The sequence below is a fragment of the Pectinophora gossypiella genome, unplaced genomic scaffold (assembly GCF_024362695.1).
Source record: "Pectinophora gossypiella unplaced genomic scaffold, ilPecGoss1.1 Pgos_49, whole genome shotgun sequence".
In the NCBI taxonomy this organism is placed as follows: Eukaryota; Metazoa; Arthropoda; class Insecta; order Lepidoptera; family Gelechiidae; genus Pectinophora; species Pectinophora gossypiella.
The window spans coordinates 481,386-502,454 of NW_026063259.1; the positions used below are offsets into that span (position 1 = coordinate 481,386).

At 48.0% G+C, this 21,069-nt stretch overlaps 2 protein-coding genes across 2 annotated transcripts; one reads left to right on the forward strand and one right to left on the reverse strand.

Annotated features, from left to right (window-relative positions):
- The first annotated feature begins 5,698 nt into the window (after window positions 1-5,698).
- On the forward strand, window positions 5,699-6,925 carry LOC126381401 (zinc finger CCHC domain-containing protein 3-like). Its single transcript, XM_050030883.1, has one exon. The coding sequence runs from the start codon at window positions 5,699-5,701 to the stop codon at window positions 6,923-6,925; it is 1,227 nt and encodes a 408-aa protein (XP_049886840.1).
- Window positions 6,926-10,558: 3,633 nt separating this feature from the next.
- On the reverse strand, window positions 10,559-14,618 carry LOC126381402 (uncharacterized). Its single transcript, XM_050030884.1, has 2 exons — window positions 13,774-14,618; window positions 10,559-10,584 (listed from the first exon to the last, which is right to left on the reverse strand). The coding sequence occupies exons 1-2, from the start codon at window positions 14,616-14,618 to the stop codon at window positions 10,572-10,574; spliced, it is 858 nt and encodes a 285-aa protein (XP_049886841.1). The 3' UTR covers window positions 10,559-10,571.
- Between the last annotated feature and the right edge of the window lie 6,451 nt (window positions 14,619-21,069).

A 21,069-nucleotide genomic window follows, 5' to 3' on the forward strand; every position in this document is an offset into this window, starting at 1 on the left:
ATCTTTTCACACAGTTTCATAGAGCAGTTAAGTTTTTGAATAGACATGAGGTTGTTCATTTTGAAATTCACTATACAAAGATTTTAATCGTAAGACCCGGTTTTCTAGACGCAATAATTAAATGATAGAGATTCGATTTAACTCAACATTGGGTTTTACGTCCATTAATGTAAAAGAAAATATTTATATTCAAATTAAGAATGTTGGTAATATAGAATGACCGGTAATAGGTATAGATTTATATGAACCCACAAAAATGCTTTCTAGCCGTGGGTAATAGCTACCGATTTATGGTGGTACAAAGGTAATTTTAATTAGCTGCACAGAATAACAATTCAAGATATTTAGATATAAGGTAATAGATTTTGTTTACAATTAAATTAATCTATATTACATACTAATGAACCAATCACATGGTCCATTCTATCTCAGTTCTAACGAACCAATCACATGGTCCATTCTATCTCAGTTCTAACGAACCAATCACATGGTCCTTTTTATTTCAATACCAACGAGCCAATCACATGGTCGTCTGTTTCTCTAATATTAGTTAACCAATCACATGGTTCTTCATACCTTAAATTTAACGAACCAATCACATGGTTCTTTATACCTTAAATTTTACGAACCAATCACATGGTTCTCTGTTTCTCAAATATTACCTAACCAATCACATGGTACTTTATACTTTAAATTTAACGAGTCAATCACATGGTCGCTACCTTAACAAACTATTGTCATAATACCTTTAATCTTATCGTATAGTGATACCTTCATACACATTTTACACATATTGATATTTATACTAAATACAAAAGATGTAATATCGTTGATTTAAATTTGATTCGTAACTCTAAGTCATGATCAACAACAATAAACGCTGTTAAAAATCATGTTCACTGTCAATATTTTCAAGATCCGTGTCACTTTCATTTATGCATAAGGCTGCTACATGAACCCAGGGCAACATAACGATCGGCAGCGATTGTAGTTTTACGCTTATGTCTACTATTACTTAAACCTGGTGTCGCCGCGATTTTATACCGGTCATTACCGAGTACTGCAATAACACGATATGGATCCGAATAATTGTGGTAGTAACGTTTTACTTTTTCCATCATTTTTAAAATTTGTAGACGTAATCTCTACTAATGCGCACATTCTCAGAACATGCGCATATTCTTAGAATATGCGCATATTCCCAGAACATGCGCATTCGATGCAAGCATCCACATATATTTTTTTTTCACGAATCTTGACATCTTAGGAAAACCAATATGTCCTCTTCAACCGATCCAGTGTTCTCTAGGCCAAAGTCATAGCTGCCACCTTGCCCCCTTCGGCACCACCCAACGCAAATCAGATCTATTACAATTAACACATCTGTATAACTTGTTATCCTTGATAACAACATTTTCCTTTATTTCTTTTAATCCATTAGCATCTAAGTCAGATGAAAGTATCTCTCGAATCCGGCATAATTCACTATTGCCTAACTGCAGGGTGTGAAGCTAATCGTCACCTTCCCTAACGAATAAACAACTTCGTTGCCAAATCCCCTTAAAGCTGTCGTTACGTTGTTGTGTTGAAGGCCCAAATGTGTTAATTCTGAATTTGCCAAAAGAGAAACCTCACTGCCGAAATCTACAAAAGCTTTCACTGGAACCCCGTTAATAAAAACTTCTTTATAGAACTTCAAGTTCAGAGTAGACGTGGATATGCACATCGTCTTTTGAGAATTGGTAGCCTTACTATCACGCTACTCGTCGGGTTTCATAAAACAACTGTCTATTTTATGGCCTACTTTGTTGCACCGAGTACATTGAATAAGTGGTTTCGGGCACATTCGAAATGGGTGACCTTGATCCCTTACAATTAAAACAAAATATACCGGTGTCATTCGGTACTGATTTTATCTTGAAACCACTAGCTCTATTACCATTGCTGCCGCTAGTTGTATTGAACCCTACGTTTGGCCTATTCCTAAAATTGAAACGTTCTGGGATATTTGTCTCCTTATTACTCATTAGGAATTCTAATAACTGTTCAGGTTCTGTGCACCGTAACGCCAAAGCATTCGACTTTGTAGTTTTGTCACTCAACCCGTGTATCAGACAACCTACCGCGCGTTTGCCGATATTGCACTGGTTCAACATTGCCAATTTCTCGTAAAATTACACTACGATTTGGTTCCTGGAACATACTTTTGCGCTTTAGCATGTACTCCAAGGACTGGCCATAGTTTTGCTCAAATGGGAATGCACTACACAACTTTTGTTGCCATTCTACCCAAGTATACATTATGGTTTCTAGACTATCATACCACGATTTAGCCAGTCCCTGCCGTTTCTGGCAACGCGAAATGAATTGTAGTTCTTTCGTCCCAACCGTAGACGGTGGCGCACTCATTCACGTTTTTTTTTTAACCAAACATCTATTCGCTGTCCTTTCGATGACGGGTCAAAATCTGGAAGTATATTCTTAGGATTGGGGTTATTAGAGTGACTAGGTGCGCCTGCCGGCGTCGGCTGGGGCTTTATTGAGTTTAGTATGTCTATAACATCCTTGGACGTGAATGTAGGACTATCTATCCGTCTAGACCGATGCGCGGTATTAATTCCTTCGTCATGTGCATCTGTATGCGGACGTTTCATCCCATGATTGCCGTCATTTCTGTCTGGTAGTCTACTACGTGCACGGTCACGTTGAAGTTGATCTTAAAGGAACTGCAGCCGTGCTCGCTCTCGCGCTACAATTGTTCTCGCTCCTGTATACTCGAACTATTCCTAGTTCTACTTTGTTGGCGACTTACACTGCGATTACGGTGGTAGAGAGTGGAGCTAGGACTACGTCTTCTACTTCTGCTTCGCGTCTTACTGTGACGATAAGAACAGCTCGATTTACGTCTACAATAGCTTGGAATACACGTCTACGGCTTCTGGTTCGCGTTTTGCTGCGGTGACGACGCGAACGACTTGGACTACGTCTACGACTTGTACTACGTATCTTACTTGAGTCATTGCAATTAGAGTGAAGTCCACCCTCGGTATGCACATCACGGTCGGTGCGCCTTTCACGTGACTGCTCGGATGTCTGGATCTCGAGAGTTGTAAGGCTCCGTCGCCTCTGAGCTTCAGATTCATCATGTTGTTGCATATCTTGGTAAACAATTACCGCTCCAACGGTAAAAACAAACTATTCAACGCCACGTGGACTAGCCAAGTTCCGTATACTTTCGCCGCCAACCTTCGAATGCCCAATTTCTGCATTGCGAATGCACTACTGTCCTCTCATCCCAGCCGTAAACCTCCGCGCACTGATTTACCTTTTTTAGCCACATGTCTATGCGTTGGCTTTTCAGAGACGGATTAAATTCCGGAAGAATATTTTTGTAATCCAAATTTTTATTTACTGATGGTGCGCTTTGATTTAACGGCTGCGATGGGAGAGCATCTTTAATAGTTTTAATTAGTTCGACAACCTTCTCTTGCTCTCTTCTCAAAGCCAGCTCGCGATCAAGCAAGCAGCGACTGCGGCTGCGGCTTTCACCGCGGCCGCGGCTGCGTCTGGCACGTGAACGGCTCCTCCTAGAAGTCTCCAGACTACGGACTCCGTCTCCTCCGTCCATTTCCTAGAACTCGTAGAATAAAATTGTAACCATTAATGACTAACCAACATTTGAATTTTAAAGAATCTAATTTTACTGTTTTTGATGATAACTCGAAAATGGTGCGTCCGGGGCACATAATTATCCGCCAGATTCTACCATTCCGATAATAAATCCGAAGAACAATCCGGAGTGTTCGGTCGTCCGGATATCCGGACAGCATGCCCTAGGTGCATCTAGAGAAAATAGACAATATGTTTGACCCCTTTCATCAACCTCCGTAACCTCAACCTGGTATCATCACATGTGCTGTTCATATAGGATCTATTATTGTTACTAAAGAACACCCAAAACCTGCTAGGGGATGGATAATAAGGCTATGATAACATTTTATTCACAAAAACGTAAAAGTTAAAAATATTTGTGTAAAAATCTCGTAAACTATGCATGTGACCTTACAAACGACATTTTCAGTAATCCCTTATAACCCTCAATACCAGCAAGTTCTACTAATTTATGATAATAATTACAATGACTCTTAATGATATTAGGCCAAACAAAATAATTACATTTTATAATTTAGTATCTAAATAAAGATTCAATTACTGAAACCAGATTTACCGGACCATATTACATATGTACTTACATACATATACTCACGCCTGTAATCTCTAATGGGGTGGTCAGCGCCACAAGTAATCAAACACAGCTTGCAGCCACTGTTGATACGAAATCCTAAGATACCATACATACCAAACCACCATATTATGTGGCCTATAAGAAAAAAAAATGTAAAACAACACATAAATTATCTTGTAAACTACTTATATGTCTGGTCGCAATAACAACGAAATTTTTGTTACCGCTGTATTCATTAGAATTAATCTTTACCAAACATAATAACCCTTTACGACAAAATTTCACTATTATTTCCTTTAGTATATTTTATTTTTAATTTTTTTTAAATGTAGGTATGTACGTAGCATTGGATTAATTAGGTCATTCATTGAAGTTGAACATATCAATAGTAATACATTCATTTTTGTTTATTTTCTGTAATCCGTAAGTAATGTTTAGAATGTGGGTAACTCTTCGAAATAAAGACAGGTTAAATAACTATAGGTACCTACTATTTGAAATAAAAGTTGACTATGCATAATTGAAACAATTAGATTCTCACTAATAATTAAAGAATAATTATAATTCAAACAACACTTTTCCACAGTTAAACTTACAAACTATCCAGCTTGAAAAATGGTCACGCGTGGCAACAAAACATTCCAAAAACGTAGGTACTTACCACTTCTGATATGTAGTAAAAATACGGAAGAACAGTAATCACACTTATTTATTCTGGTATCAAATAACACTTAACTTGGTAAACACGTCCGATGTCGACAAGGTCCCCAACGCAAGAGAGCGTGTATCAATCCGTCCGATTTGACAACCCCATTCTTGTGTTGCCATTTATAGAAAAATGTCTTATAACTGTCGACGAACAATTCAGCCTAACAATAGCTAACAAGGAAAAAGAAAACAAAACCCTAAGTCAGTTCGAATGCAGGTGGGTTAGTATACTAATCCAATTTAACTTAACCATTATTATTTTATGAGTATAATTATAACATGAGTAAATTTATTGAGTCTCAAAATATTCTTGTGTTAGAATTCGCTTAATAGATGCAATACTAGTGTGGAATAAATCTATGCTGTTAGATGATTCATTAAAAGATTTGCTCGCACGTATGAGAAACGCATTAGATCTATAGTTAGTTCTCGATCGCTGTATGTGAAGCAATGGACGCTGCCTTAAGCCTAGAGTGTTAGTCCTCAAATATATTGAAGACAGGAGCTCAGGACTGTCGTACGAGCCATTCGCCAGCCCGACCAGGTAACATATATCACTGATCTTTCGCCTTGTGTGTAGGGGTAAGAAATGATAGCGCCTACAGCGATGAGAGTAGTCAGTAGACCTTTGTCTCGATTTAAAATCTAAGTAACGCAGAAACCTCCTCTGAAGGTTAGGTTAGGTTAGGTTAGGTTCCCCCCCAATGAGACCTAGCGCGAACCATCATGGTCCAGGTAGGGACGATGGTAAATGCGCGCTTAGAGGCCCTAGAGGATAGACTTCTTCCGGAGAAGCGACTGCGTCCGCCGCTGTCAGCTGACAAAAAGCGTTCGCAAGCATCTCCTGCGGCCAAGCCAATACCGGCACAGGCACAGGCCATCGCGAAGCCAGGCGTAGCTGCAACTGCTCACCCGGCCCCCGCTGAGGCTAAGAAGAAGTCGAAGAAGAAAAAGAAGAAGAAGAAACAAAAGAAGAAGGGGAAGGCCGGCGCTGTCCATCAAGCTGCCGCGCCTCGTGCGCCACGACCACTCCCATCTGCGCCCTCCACAATGGAGGAGCCGTGGAATGTCGTCGCCAAAAAGGGCACGAAGAAGCAGGCTACCACCACTCAGAAAAAGAGTGGCCCGGTGAAGCTGCATCCTCCCCGTACGGCGGCAGTTGTTTTAACTCTGCAGCCTGGCGCAGAGGAAAACGGTGCCTCCTATGCCGGAGTACTGGCCCAGGCCAGAGCTCGAATAAAGCTGGATGAGCTTGGCATAGGTGCTGTCCGGTTCCGACGAGCCGTGACGGGCGCCCGCATCCTGGAGGTGACGGGAAGCACCAGCAATGTGAAGGCTGACTCCCTTGCTCAAAAGCTTAGGGAGGCTCTCGATGAGAACGTCGTCCGAGTCAATCGGCCCATCAGATCTGCAGAGATGCGGATCTCAGGCCTGGATGACTCAGTCACCACTGAGGACTTGGTGGCAGCGGTGGCTCGAGCTGGCCAATGCGCTGCAGACCAGGTGAAGCCCGGCGAAATTCGCCGTGACAAAACCGGTCTTGACTCAGTATGGCTGCGGTGCCCTGTGGATGCCGCAAAGAAGGTATCAGAGGGTGGTCGGTTACTGGTCGGCTGGGTGGCGGCCCAAGTGAAGCTGCTAGAGACCCGGCCGATGCGGTGCTACCGCTGTCTCGAGACGGGGCACGTCAGAGTGACGTGCGATGCTGAGGTGGACCGCAGCAATCTGTGCTATCGCTGTGGACAGGCCGGTCACATCAGCCAAAAGTGTACAGCTGCGCCCCACTGTAACATATGCGAGGCTGCAGGCAAATCCGCGAACCATCGGATGGGTTCTTGTATCGCCCCATCCAAGCGCAGGAACAGAGGAAGGAAGGTCGGCGATGGCTCCAGGGCCTCCTCGCTGCCTGCCCGCCCGTCAGCGAGCGCTGAAACTCGGGCCGAGGTGGAACCGACCATGGCCGTTGATTAATGGCTACTCGGTTCCTCCAGGCGAACATCGGCCACGGCTCCAGAGCCCAAGACCTGCTCTCCCAGTCTATGGCAGAGTGGCTGATCGGACTGGCGGTGATCAGCGAGCCTTATTATATCCCACCCAGGGATAGCTGGCTGGGTGACCAGGATGGCCTCGTTGCGATTGTCACGCAGACGTCGGCCGGCTCCTCGCCCTTTGAGCGAGAGTTTAGAGGTCGGGGATTTGTCTCGGCGTTTGTGGACGGCGTGATGGTGATCGGGGCGTACTTCGAATCGGACTCTGGCCGAGTTCGAGACCTTCTTGGACGAGGTCGGTGCTCTGATCGACAGAAGCCGCCCGGATCTCGTGCTCGTCGCTGGGGATCTCAACGCCAAATCTTTGGCGTGGGGATGTCCAGTGACGGATGCGCGCGGTCGTGCTTTGGAGGAGTGGGCGATTGCGATTGGTCTGGAGTTGCTCAACCGGGGATCGGTAGCCACGTGCGTGCGGCAACAGGGCAGCTCAATCGTGGACGTCACGTTCGCAAACGCTGCCCTGGCGCGCCGTGTCCAGGGCTGGGAAGTGCTGGAGGGTGTGGAGACGTTGTCGGATCACAGGTATATCCGATTCAGCGTCTCCACGTCCGCAGCTGCCCCGAATGGCCCGAGCCGACCCCTGCAAAGGGACAGTCCTCGTTGGGTGCTGAAGCACCTGGACAAGGAGTTGCTGATGGAGGCGGCCATAGTCCAGGCCTGGGCTTCAGACCTCGAAGGCCCTGTGGTAATAGAGGACGAGGCTGCTCGGCTAAACGAGGCAATGTCGCAGATCTGCGACGCGTCGATGCCTCGGGCCAAGCCCGTCTCTCCCAGACGGAGGGTCTACTGGTGGTCTTCGGAGATCGCGCAGCTGCGTGAATCTTGCGTTACAGCCAGACGCCAGTATTCCCGGCAAAGGAGACGCCGGCTCCGTGACCGCGAGGAAGAGGGCAGACTCTATAACATCTACAGAGTCTGCGTGAAGACCCTGCAGACCGCAATCGGTCAAGCTAAGGAGGCGTCCCGGCAGGAGATGCTGGAGACTCTGAACTGCGACCCATGGGGGCGGCCGTACAAAATGGTACGTGCCAAGCTCAGACCATGGGCTCCGCCTTTAACTCAGAGTCTCGAGCCTACCCTGCTACGGAACGTAGTGGAGACGCTATTCCCCGCGCGGGAGGGCTTCACACCCCCTTCCATGGTACCTCCATGGCAGGGAGATAATGAGGAGGCTGAGGTGGCCGAAGTGACAGCTGGCGAACTGGGCGCCGCCTTACTGCGGCTCAAAGCCAAAAACACAGCTCCCGGGCCAGACGGCATACCGGGTCGTGTGTGGGCATTAGCCGCTAGCGCTTTAGAGCCGAGGCTGCTGAGGCTGTTCTCCGCCTGTCTCGAGCAAGCCAGATTCCCCCTGGAATGGAAGACAGGAAAGCTTGTCCTCCTGAAGAAGGAGGGACGTCCAGCAGACTCTCCATCTGCGTATCGTCCCATCGTTCTGCTGGACGAGGTGGGCAAGCTTTTCGAGCGCATCATTGCCGAACGCCTGACCGAACATCTTACGCGAGTTGGCCCCGACCTGTCGGACTGCCAATATGGCTTTCGTCACGGTCGCTCTACCATCGACGCCATACTCCGCGTTAAGGCCCTTACGGACGAGGCCGTGTCCCGACGCGAGGTAGTGTTGGCGGTGTCACTGGACATCGCCAATGCGTTTAACACCCTGCCCTGGGGTTGTATCGAGGAGGCAATGAGGTACCACCGGATGCCTATGTACCTTAGGCGCATCGTCTCGGCGTACCTGTCGAATCGGAGTGTCATATTCCCAGGACGTGAGCAGTGGGGACGACAGCCGATGTCCTGCGGTGTTCCACAGGGGTCGGTCCTCGGACCACTCCTGTGGAACATCGGGTACGATTGGGTGCTCCGTTGCGCAAACCTCAGAGGAGTCGAGCTCACGTGCTATGCCGATGACACCCTGGTCACGGCACGTGGCCCGACATTCAGGCAGGCCGCCATACTCGCCACAGCGGGTGTGGCCCACGTTGTCGGCCGTATCCGTCAACTCGGCCTAGAGGTGGCCCTGAACAAATCCGAGGCTCTGTGCTTCCACGGGCCTCGGAATGCACCACCAGCTGGAGCGCACATTGTGGTGGGCGGAACTCGCATTGATCTAAAGGCAACGATGAGGTACCTCGGACTTGTTCTGGACGGTCGATGGGAGTTCCGCGCACACTTCCAGCGCTTGATGCCCAAGCTCCTCGGAGCGGCAGGTGCCCTCGGGTATCTCCTGCCCAATCTGGGTGGGTCAAAGGTGTCGTGCAGGCGGCTTTACATGGGGGTCGTTCGATCCATGGCCTTATACGGAGCTCCAGTATGGGCCAACACCCTGAAAAGGCAGAATATCGCCCTTCTGAACGCAGCTCAGAGGGTGATGGCCATCAGGGTGATACGGGGCTACCGAACGATTTCCTGCGAGGCGGCGCGTTTGCTGGCTGGATCTCTACCCTGGGACCTGGATGCGAGAGCCCTCTCGTCAATGTACTTTTGGCGGGAGGAGGCGTATGGTCGGGGTGAAACGCCAGCACCACGCGAGGTGCAAGCACAGCGGGAGGAAGTTCTCCGCCTGCTAATACAGGAGTGGGACGAAAGGCTGGCGCAGCCTAGTGCGGGCCTAAGAACCATCCAGGCAGTCCACCCTGTCCTCCGACAGTGGTTGGACCGGCGACATGGGGTGATTACCTTCCGGCTCACTCAGATCCTCTCGGGACATGGTTGTTTTGGGAGGTATCTGCATGTTGTAGCCGGAAGAGAGCCGTCCGCAGAATGCCATCACTGCGACGGCTGCCCTGAAGACACGGCCCAGCACACGCTTGAGGCGTGTCCAGCCTGGGCGACAGAGCGCCAAGAGCTTGGTGCTGTTGTGGGGCGCGACCTCTCGCTGCCCGCCGTGGTCCAGGCCATGGTTGACAGCGAGAGTTCGTGGAAGGCGGTTCTCACATTTTGTGAAACCGTCCTTCGGTGCAAGGAGGATGCGGAGCGGGCAAGGGAGGCTACTGCCACCGACCCTGCACGCCGCAGGAGACCCGGGCGGAGACGGCGGGCGGATGTCGGCCGTCTTCCACCCTAACACTGATGCGGGTCTCTCCCTGTGTGTCCTGGACCAGAGGAGGAGGGCACAATAGGGGAGACCCCGGGACGTTAAGACCCGAGAGGGCACTACGTCGGTGCCTCGCACCGGAAGGGCCGCGGGCGGCAGACTCGGGGGAGTCTGTCGTTCCTAACATCTGGCCCGAGTTGGCGTTGCGTGCGTGTTCCCCGCACGCCACTCATTCCCTATTGTGATGGGGCCTATCAGGCCATCCACTACCGGGTCGCGCATGCATGCTTCGGCGATTCCCGGGTCCCGGTAAAACCGTGGACGGGACGGAACACCGTTGGTTTTTAGTGGGTATACCGGGTGGCGACACCCGGGGAGTCCCACATAACCACGTCGCCCCCCCGGGCGGCGTGGTATGCGTAACTGTTATGTTTGCGATAAGGAAACAACCGTTTAGCTTAGCAACCTGTTTATTACTAAAGTAAAGGTGGGGCGCGACGCGTATGCGCAGATACACGTCATCTCTCCCCTTTTAGTTGGACAACCTAAAACAATATAAATTAAATTATAAATATTACACCTTATAATTAATTTCCTTAAGTCTAGGCCTTAATGTTCGTTGTAAGGGGAGAACCAGACCATCTGGTTCTGATGCAATGTCATCTCCCTCGGCTTGGGCTTCAAACCACTGTTTAGTACTAGGTACCTCAGCTCGTGACTCTGCCTCGGACGTCAACGGAGTTAAGGGCGGGCGCGCTAGTGAGAAACTCGCGTCCTCGCCCTCCGCTCCCAAGTCACATGAGATAGGCAAGATATCACCGGTATATTTTCTAAGCTGATCTAGATGTCTCACACAATTGTCATTATAATCGTTTACAAATACCTTATACATCCTGTTCCCAATAACCTGTTTAATTGTCCCTAAAACCCATTTTTCTTTTCTCGCTATGAACCATTTTAGCCATACATAGTCCCCTTTCTGAAACTGCCTACTCTTAGGTAATGTACATTTTTCCTTTTCAATATTTTGGGTCGAGGTATTCTTATTTGGTAATACCATATCTAAACGACTGTGTAATTCTCGGCCGAACATCAACTTTGCAGGCGAAATTCCTGTCGAGCAATGGTCTGTGTTCCGGTAAGTAAAAAGAAATTCCAACAACTTTTCTGTTATCTCACACATATTATAATTTTCTCTTAATATACATTTAATCATGTTTTTACAATGCTTCACCGAATTTTCGGCTTGCCCATTGCTTGACGGATGATAAATGGGAGTATTTACTAAACGAATTCCATTGAACGAGCAAAACTTTTTGAATTCAAATGAACTTATTTTTGGATCATTATCTGAGACTATCGTTAACGGTAAGCCAAATATAGCAAATATTGACTTAAGTTTTACTATTAACGCTTGAGTTGAGGTACCGCGATCCATCAAAAGGCATTCCAACCATTTACTGTAGGCGTCGATAACTACAAGGTAATCGCGTTGAGCTATTGTCATATAGTCAATGTGCAGCCGTTGCCAGGGTCCCGCGGGGCGCGGCCAGGGCGCGGGCGGCGCGCGCGGCGCTGCTCCGCGAGTACCTGCGCACGCGCCACATGTGCCTATCCATGTTTCAATGTCGCCATCGATTCCCGGCCACCACATTCTACTTCTAGCATTGCATTTTGTTTTAACTATGCCTAAATGAGTTGAATGCAATTCTTGTAACATTTTTTTTCTGTATACTTCCGGTATAATAATTCTCAAACCTCGAAATAGGCACCCATTGTCGACCTCTAAATCAGTTTTACAATAAAAATATGGCAATATAGATTTGCAGGCGATTTTACGTGGCCAACCATTTGTCATATATTTAATCACGGTTTGCAGTATTGGATCTTGTACCGTAGCTGTCTTTATATCCGAATTCGTTACCGCCGCCGAGCCGACGTCCAAGAAATTCAGAAATGATTGGTTAATGTTCGTTTCATCATTGCCTTCGCTACTAATCGGCGACCGTGAAAAAAAATCTGCCACAATATTATTCTCGCCTTTAATATACCGCACAGTATAATTATACGCGGATAACAAAATAGCGTATCGTTGCAATCGGGATGCCACCGTAACTGAAATACCCACTTTGTTCCCAAATATTGATAAAAGAGGGCGATGGTCAGTTCTTAAAATAAAAGGCTCTTGTTTCCCGTACAGATACATGTGAAATCGTTTAACGCCAAAAACTATAGCCGTCGCCTCTTTCTGTATCTGGCTATAATTTTTTTCGCTAACTGATAAAGACCGCGACGCAAAGGCCAAAGGTCGCTCAACACCATCGGCGCCGCTCTGCGCGAGCACTGCACCCAGCCCGTTCGGCCCGGCGTCCACTGACAGAATCAGCTGTGCACTGGGGTCAAAGTGCGCGAGTACACGCTCCGACGACAACTCACATTTCATTTTATCAAACGCACGTTGCTGGCTCACTCCCCATTCAAATTTTACGCCTTTTTTTAAAAGATCATTGATAGGTTTTAATATGGAAGAGGTATTGGGAACAAAACTTCTATAATAATTTACAACCCCTATAAATCGTTTGACCTCGGTAGTGTTTGTTGGCGTTGGAGCTTCCATTATGGCCTCTATTTTACTTGGACACGTTTTTAAACCTGTTTTATCGATAACATAACCCAAGTAGGTTACACTGTTTTGAAAAAACATGCATTTTTCCTTTTGCAACCTTACCCCGGCATCATTAAGCCTATACAGTACTTCACGCAATCTACTTAGGTGTATATCTTTGTTCGGCCCCGTGACGCATACGTCATCTAGCCAACAGCTGACTCCGTCTATACCTAATAATAATGATTCCATAGCGCGCTGGAAAATTGCCGGCGCGTTAGCCAGCCCGTACACAAGGCGCGTATATTTGAATAATCCCTTATGTGTAGTAATCGTTGTCAACTCCTGAGAAGATTCTGATAGTTCAAACTGGTTATAGGCATTACTAAGGTCAATTTTAGAGTATTGCTCTCCACCACCTATCTTGGCAAAAACTTCCTCTATGCGTGGAAGTGGGTACTTATCAACCATAAGATCCTTATTCAATGTCACAGAAAAATCGCCTGCGATCTTGACTTTGCCATTTTCCTTTAACACTGGCACAATTGGAGTGCCATATTTTGAGTGTTTTACCGGAACTAGTATACCTAAACCGATTAACCTGTCTATCTCATCTTCAACCTTTTTTTTTAGCGCAAATGGTATCGTACGTGGTTTGAAATGTTTTGGTTGTGCCCCCTCTTTCAACTGCAAATCAACTTGGAATTTGTTAAACTTTCCTAATTCGTCTTGGAAAAGATTTGAATGTTCTTTTAATAACCTCTGCACCTCACTCGAGCTTTGATTCTGACTAATAATATTATTATTATGTGATGTTAAATAGAAACCAAATTCGGTCATAAAATCTCGCCCCAGTAACGGCGGTCCTCCATTCTCAACTACATAAATATTTAATGGTTTACTTTTATCCAAATGCGTAACTTCACAAGTAAAATAGCCTAGCGGCGTAATTTTGTGACCGGTATAGAAACACATTTTCAAATTACCTTCGTTTAATCTTATATTTGAAAAATATTTCGCATATGTTTTCTGAGAAATAACAGAAGTACCTGAGCCTGAATCAATTTCCATTTGTAACTGTATGTTATTTAGTTTAACAGTAATAATAATAGGGGCATAATTAACTGACCTTAAATTGTAAAGTTCACATTCCACACAGTCGTGTTGTCCGTTACCGCCTGAAGAACTTTCCGATTCCGTCGCGATATTATGCAACCGAGCTTTATTTTTGCACACTTTCGATAAATGGCCTACAACACCACACGAACGACATTTGTATTTTTTATATTTGCACTGAACCGCACTATGGCTTTTTAAACCGCACACTGTACAACGATGCTGAGCGGTTGCGGCGGCTGCGCAGCCAGCACGCCCGCTGGCGCAGGCGCCGGCCCGCGTCGTCGCGTCCACACGGTACACGTGCTCCTCCTTCACCTGTACCTGTTGCTGGCGCACCTGTCGCGCACAAGCTGTCTGCTGCGCTATTTCCAGTGCTTTCGTAAATGTCAGCGTAGTTGCATCTTGCTCGAACAATCTATCTTTTTCGGGTCCTGCGTTCAACCCAAGCACAAACTTGTCCGTGATGAGCTTCTCGAGTGACGATCCGAAGACACAGTGGACCGCGAGTCCTCTGATCCTAGCCGCCCACTCCTCGACGCTTTCTCCCGCTGCCCGTTTTGCCTCGTAAAATTTTGCCCTATCGGCAAAAACACAACGCTTCGGTTTGAAGTGGCCATCAAACACCGTAATTAGCTGCTCAAACGTTGTTTCTTCTAACACGCGTGGATGCACCAAGTTACTTACAAGTCGGTAAGTGTCGTCAGCTAAATGAGTCAGCAACAAAGCACATTTTTGTTCGGCCTTAATGCCACTATTCAGTTTTAGGAACTGAACCAATCGACTGTAGAAAATATCCCAGTCCTGTGACCTATGATCGAACACACTAAATGTGCCTATCACCGTCGTAGAAGACATTCTAACGCGAACGCGACACACCAACCGTACTTGGAATTAAACACACTCCTCGTTCGCCATTGTTATGTTTGCGATAAGGAAACAACCGTTTAGCTTAGCAACCTGTTTATTACTAAAGTAAAGGTGGGGCGCGACGCGTATGCGCAGATACACGTCAGTAACGCATTTTCCAACGTAAAAGGTTCCCCCCCAATATCCGGGTACAGGGGGCACTGCCCGGATGGACCACCCTTTCCCCCATACTCGTGGGACTAACAATGAACAATTCAAACCTTAATATAGTCGATGCGTCGGAGCTGGATGTAAAGATAGGGAGTATGGACGAAAAAGTGGGAGAAAACAAGAGTGCTCAGGCACAGTCGAAACTCAACGGCCGTGAAGCGGACACTAAGTCCGCGGGGCGCCTTGCGGTGCAACCGGGAACCACCACCCCGGGAGCGCTGCGAAGCCCTGGTCAAGGCGCGTGCGCCACCCGTCTCCGCAAGGGGACTGCTGAGGAGGGAGTAGACTCCGGAGAGCCGATCCTTAGCGGCAAGGATCGGCTATTCGAAGTTGAAAAAGGTCGACGACTTAGCGTGGTGCTAACGCGCTGCGTCACACCCGTCACCACAATTTCTGCTGGCCGGGAGGGGGAGTCAATGGACTCGGACTCTTCCTGCGCCAGCATGGTGACGGTGTCGTCCGGGAGGTCTGACCTGAGAAGGTCGTTCCTGAAAAGGAACCGGTCGGAACAAGAGGCGGAAGAAGAGGACTCGCCTGGGTCGCCCCTAAAGGGGGCAGCCCATAAGTCCAAAAGGGGGAGAGGTCGTCCGCCCTCCTCCACTGGCAAATATGTCGGCCTGGCTGCAGCCAGGGCGGCTTATAATCAGGAGCTGGCCGAGAGCCTCCGGCTTGAGGCAGAGGCAGAAGTAGCTGGAGTGGCCCGGAATATGAGGGAGGCTAGGGCCTCTTTACAGCCCAGCCCCCAACCAGCAACTCAAGCGGAGGAGGAAGAGCAGCAAACATCCGCTGCTCTAGCCAACGTTGTGAGGACGTCGTTGGAAACCATTTCAATGGTTGCCACGAAGTCCTCACATCTAAAGGGGACTTATGTCCGGGCCCTGAAGGATGCCGTGAGGGGCATTCAAGAGGCCGTGTCCCAGATCAGAGCCCGGACGATGTCGGAAGAGGTGATGAGGTTGGAGGCCGCCAACTCTCAGCTAATGAAGGAGGTTGCTGAACTGCGTCGCGATTTGCAGGAGCTGCGACAGCGACCAGCTCAGCCCACTGAGCCAGGCCTCCGGCAACTGTTGGAGGAGGTTTCTCGGGCTAACGTCGAAACGTTCGGCACAATGCTGAACGCTAGACTGGCCGGCATTGAGGACCGCCTCCTCCCGGAGACTCGCCGACGGCCGCCGCTTGCAGCGGATGTGAGAGCTGCCAGGGCAAACCCTGCTTGTGAAGAGCCAGCAGGGGCTCCAGTGGCTTCCACCAGCGGAAAGGCCCCCCCCCCGCTACTGGGACAAGCTCTGGTCAGCGGGCGAAAAAGGTCCCCAACAGCGGTCAGACTCCTTCTGAGCCCCCTCCTGCGGGGAAGAAGAAGGAGAAGAAGAAGAGTTTGGCTGCGAAGGAAGCGGCCGAGGCGCGGAACCAGTCTGCTCCCGCGCCGAAAGAGGTGCCGTGGTCCACAGTCGTCGGCCGAAAGGCTAAGACTAAGGCAACGAAGGCTGCGAAGGAGTCGCAGAAAGCCACGCCCACGGCACCGACCAAGAAGAAGGAAAGGCAGATCCGTGCGCCCAAAACAGCAGCCGTCACGCTGACGCTGGCGCCAGGCGCTGAGGAGAGGGGTGTGACGTACGCCTCAATCCTTTCGGACGCAAAAGAGCGTGTCCGTCTTGCGGACCTCAACATTAGTAGTCTGAGGTTCCGTAGGACAGCGACTGGCGCGCGCATGTTGCAGCCCCGAGGCGGTCCGAGTCGCACGGCCTGTGAAGTGCGCGGAAATCCGCGTCGCAGGCCTGGATGACTCGGTCGACACTGCCGAAGTAGTGGAGGCGGTGGCGAAACAAGGAGGGTGCTCGGTCGAGGCGGTTAGGTGCGGCAGGATAGTTGTCGACCCGCGAGGGGATGGTTCACTCTGGGTGAGCTGTCCTGTCACTGCCGCCATGAAAGTGGCGAACTCTGGCCGAGTACTGGTGGGATGGACCTCGGCCAGAGTGAGGCTCCTCGCCCCCAGACCGGTACGGTGTTTCAGATGCCTAGAGTCGGGACACCTAGGTGTAAAATGCACCTGTGAGGTTGACCGCAGCAAACTCTGCTTCCGCTGCGGTCAGCCCGATCACAAGGCACAGGAGTGCGTTGCTGAGCCCAACTGCCCCATTTGTGCGGCGGCGGGCAAGCCTGCAACACACTCAATTGGTGGTGGTGGCTGCATCTCCGCGGCCAAAAAGCCCCCAATCGGGCAGGCCCCGATGAGGAAAAGCGCCCTAAATTCTAAAAAGAAAAAGAAAAAAGGGAAGAGCAAGGCCAAAAAGGCCAGAGAGGAGCGGATGGACACAAATCCATAAATGGAGTCCATCCGCTACCTACAGGCGAATATCAACCACTCCGCCAGGGCACAGGACCTGCTGGCCCAAACCATGGCGGAGTGGTCGATAAATGTGGCGGTGATCGCGGAGCCTTATGTGTGGGGCATCAGTGGTGGGGCAACCTCAGCGAGTTGACGTTACGCTCGTCCTATATTTCTCAAAATTAACTTAAAAATGACCTCTAAAGCACTTGAAAGCTTAGTTCGCGAACTCCAAACGTCAGTGACAAACTTGTGTAATAAAGTGAGTGCCCTCGAGATGAAAGTATGTGAGCAAACTGCATTAATCCAAACACAATCTGTGTTAATCAAGGCGATGTCTGCAATGCCTACCTCCGAAGTGGCGAAAGACTCCCCGCTGACTTATAAAGCTGCTGCAGAACGCCCAGTGAGAACGGCACGTCTAAAAGCCGTCGCTTCATTAAGCGCTGCTCAGCGACCACCGATTACAAAAAAGCAGGGTACTACGAAATCCCGCACTTCTGACGTAGCTTGTGCAAAAACGAAATCTGACGAAGTTTCCCGAATCACACGAGAATCGAAGCCAAACATCATGACTCCCACCACGACTACTACGCTGCCTACTGAGCCTACACCTCGAGGCGCGGCCACACCACCAGCGATCTCGCCTACACGACTTGGCAACTTATCCTTGTCAGAGAGTAATAAGAACGAATGGGTAACAATAAAGAAAAAAACCCATAAACGAAACAAGATTACCATAGGCACAGGGGAACTAGATGATGAACTCTCAGCTGCGGAACGCATTAAATACATACAGGCTTGGTCATTTAGGCCTGAAACTACCTCTGAGGCTGTTTTGAACTTTTTAAATAAAGTCCATAAATCCGACAAATATAGTGTTGAAAAACGTACTATCAAGACTGACAAACACTCATCGTTCCTAATTGGCATACCTGAGTCGTTTTATGGTGAGTTCACCTCGCCCGCTGTGTGGCCACCGCGGGTCCGGTTCACGGAGTGGTTTCTGCGTCGGCCCCGAACAGAGCGGGGCGAGCCGATCAGTGGCCGGTGAGAAGCGTGTACCAACGGATGTCGCCGCAGTTATGCGTGTACCAGTATTCACCCAACAACTACGCATTCTATCTCATAACGTACAAGGACTATCAAACAAGATCCCGAGGATTGAGTCCATTCTTCAAACAAAGGACAAATACGACATACTAACGATTACGGAGCATTGGATGAGTTGTGATGAAATTGTAGTAACGAACATAAATAATTTCACCTTAGCATCATTTTACTGTCGTCCTATGCGAATAAATGGTGGTGTAGGTATATATGTGCGTGATAACTTAACTGTGTTAGATAGACCGGACCTGTGCTCACTCTCAGTGGAAATGCACTTTGAGACCGCCGCTATACATATCATTGATGCCAATATTATTGTTATTTGTATCTACCGCTCCAGCGCGGAGGGAGATTTTGACATATTCACTCATCAATTAGAACTCCTTTTGCTTTCTTTGATAAATGAAGATGCCCATATTTTGTTCTTGGGTGATTTTAATGTTGATGTTTTGGACAGGTCTAAACAGCACACACACAAACGCAAATTACTGGGTATATTTTCTAGCTACAACCTAACGAACTTCGTAAATTTCTTGACACGGGAAAATAAAAACACGGGTATAGGAACGTGTCTTGATCATGCCTATACGGATGTACCTCTGGATCGCGTCAAGGCTTCTCCTGTCGATTCGGGCATAGGTGATCATAGGGGGGTATGTGTCGAGATGGTGACGCATAAAAATATTCAAACTACTCGTCACATAACAAAAAGACTCACAGGCCCAGTACAATTAGACAAGTTGATTGACAGAATGGTTCGATTAAATTGGTTTGATTGCGAAATCAATTTTGATAAACTTTTTCGCAAATTCATATCAGACTTTCAAACACATTGTCCTCTTAAAAAAGTAGTTGTAAGACCTAAAGATACGCTTTGGATGAATAGTGAAACTGTCAATAGTAAAGACCATCTGTTACTTTTAAGAATGCTTTCAAACCATTATCCTAATCATTTAGAACTGAAAAAACTCTATTTAGAATATAAATGCAAACATAATGGTGTTCAAAATAGGGCTAGAAAACGTTACTTTAATAACTTAATAGAATCGAGTTCTAATAAATGCACCGCCGTTTGGGATGTTGCCAAAACGGAGACGAATAAAGACAAGCAGCGAGGGGATGCATTTGGTGTGTTGCGGCACGCGGTGTGCGGCCCAACCGGGGCGGACAGCGCGGCCGATCGGCGCCTGGCGCAGGCCCTCAACGACTACTACCTGTCTGTGGTGCGTGACACGCCACAGCGGCCCCATTTACTCGAGGCATTGGAGCTTCTACGAGGTTCGATCTCTAGAACACTGAATTCTTTTTACTTTCGGCCATTCAGTATTTTAGAAATAATAAAAATAATAAAGAAAATCAAACCTAAAACCACCAAAGACATATACGGTATACCCACATTACTCCTATCCAGGCTGCCTATTAACTTCCTTGAAGCAATGTGTGCATACTTTAATAAATGTATATCCAATGGGTCATACCCCGATTGCTTAAAGAAAATCAAGGTAACCCCTGTCTATAAGGGTAAAGGCAGTAGGAAGGAACTTAAAAGCTACCGACCGATTTCACTCGTTCCTGCCGTATCCAAAATATTTGAAATGGGCATCTGTGACCGATTAGCGCATTTTCTTGGCAGCAATGAGCTCTTATGTGTTGAACAATTCGCCTACCAGAAGGGAAGGTCCACGTTGGGTGCGGCTCGCCAGCTTGTTCGAACTGTGCTGATTCATTTGGAGAGTAGGCAGCGGGTTGCCGCAGTCTTCTTTGATTTGTCCCGCGCTTTCGATCTCGTCGATCACGAGCTCATCTCAGCAAAGCTAGACCATTATGGCGTGCGAGGTGTGGGGCTTGATATCATCAAATCCTTCCTGACAAATCGGTACCAAGCAACGCAGGTCGGAAGCTTATGCTCTGAGGAGGGCGCTATAGGAAACAGATCGGTCCCCCAAGGCTCCAATGTTGGTAACACGGTTTTTAACATTCTAATGAATGATTTGCCTTTTCATTCTTCATTCGCAGAGTTTGTGATGTATGCTGATGATATTTGTGCCATAGTTAAGGCACCTGACGAGCAAACATTGCACAAAAATGTTTTATATGTTTTGCGCAGACTATCCGGCTGGTTTTCAGCAAATGGTATGCAGCTAAATGTCGAAAAGACGAATTTGATCAAATTCTCGCTAAGATCGTGTACTGAGCTGGTTGTCACAGCAGACAATGTTGAAATAAAATCGACTGAATGTGCTCGATTTGTTGGCTTCACCTTGGATAGAGGACTGCAGTGGGCGAGTCATATTGACACATTATGCTCCAAATTGAACTCTGCTTACTACGCCATCTCTCGACTCTCGCGCACACTTTCAAAGTGTAATTTACTTACCACTTATTATGGGTACTTTCATTCCCATCTATCGTATGGAATCGACTTGTGGGGACTCGCGGCTGACAGGGACCGTCCGTTTATTTTGCAAAAGAAAGCGGTTCGGATGATGTCCCGCGTGCCCCCGGATGAGCCAGCTCGACAGCTATTCATAGATCTGGGCATAATGACCGTCCCGTCACTGTTTGTATTTGTGGTGGCCAAATATGTGCGGAGAAATATGTCGGAGTTTATTGTCGCGCCTCGGCAGTCTGACAGGAGAGGATGTCAACTTGTAACCCCAATACATAGGCTGGAACACACTGCTCACTCATTGCGTGTTATGGGGCCGCGCATCTACAATAAGTTACCGAAGGATCTGAAGGATGTACCTACTGATGCAAGTTTCATTGGTAAATTAAAAGTGCTACTCACAC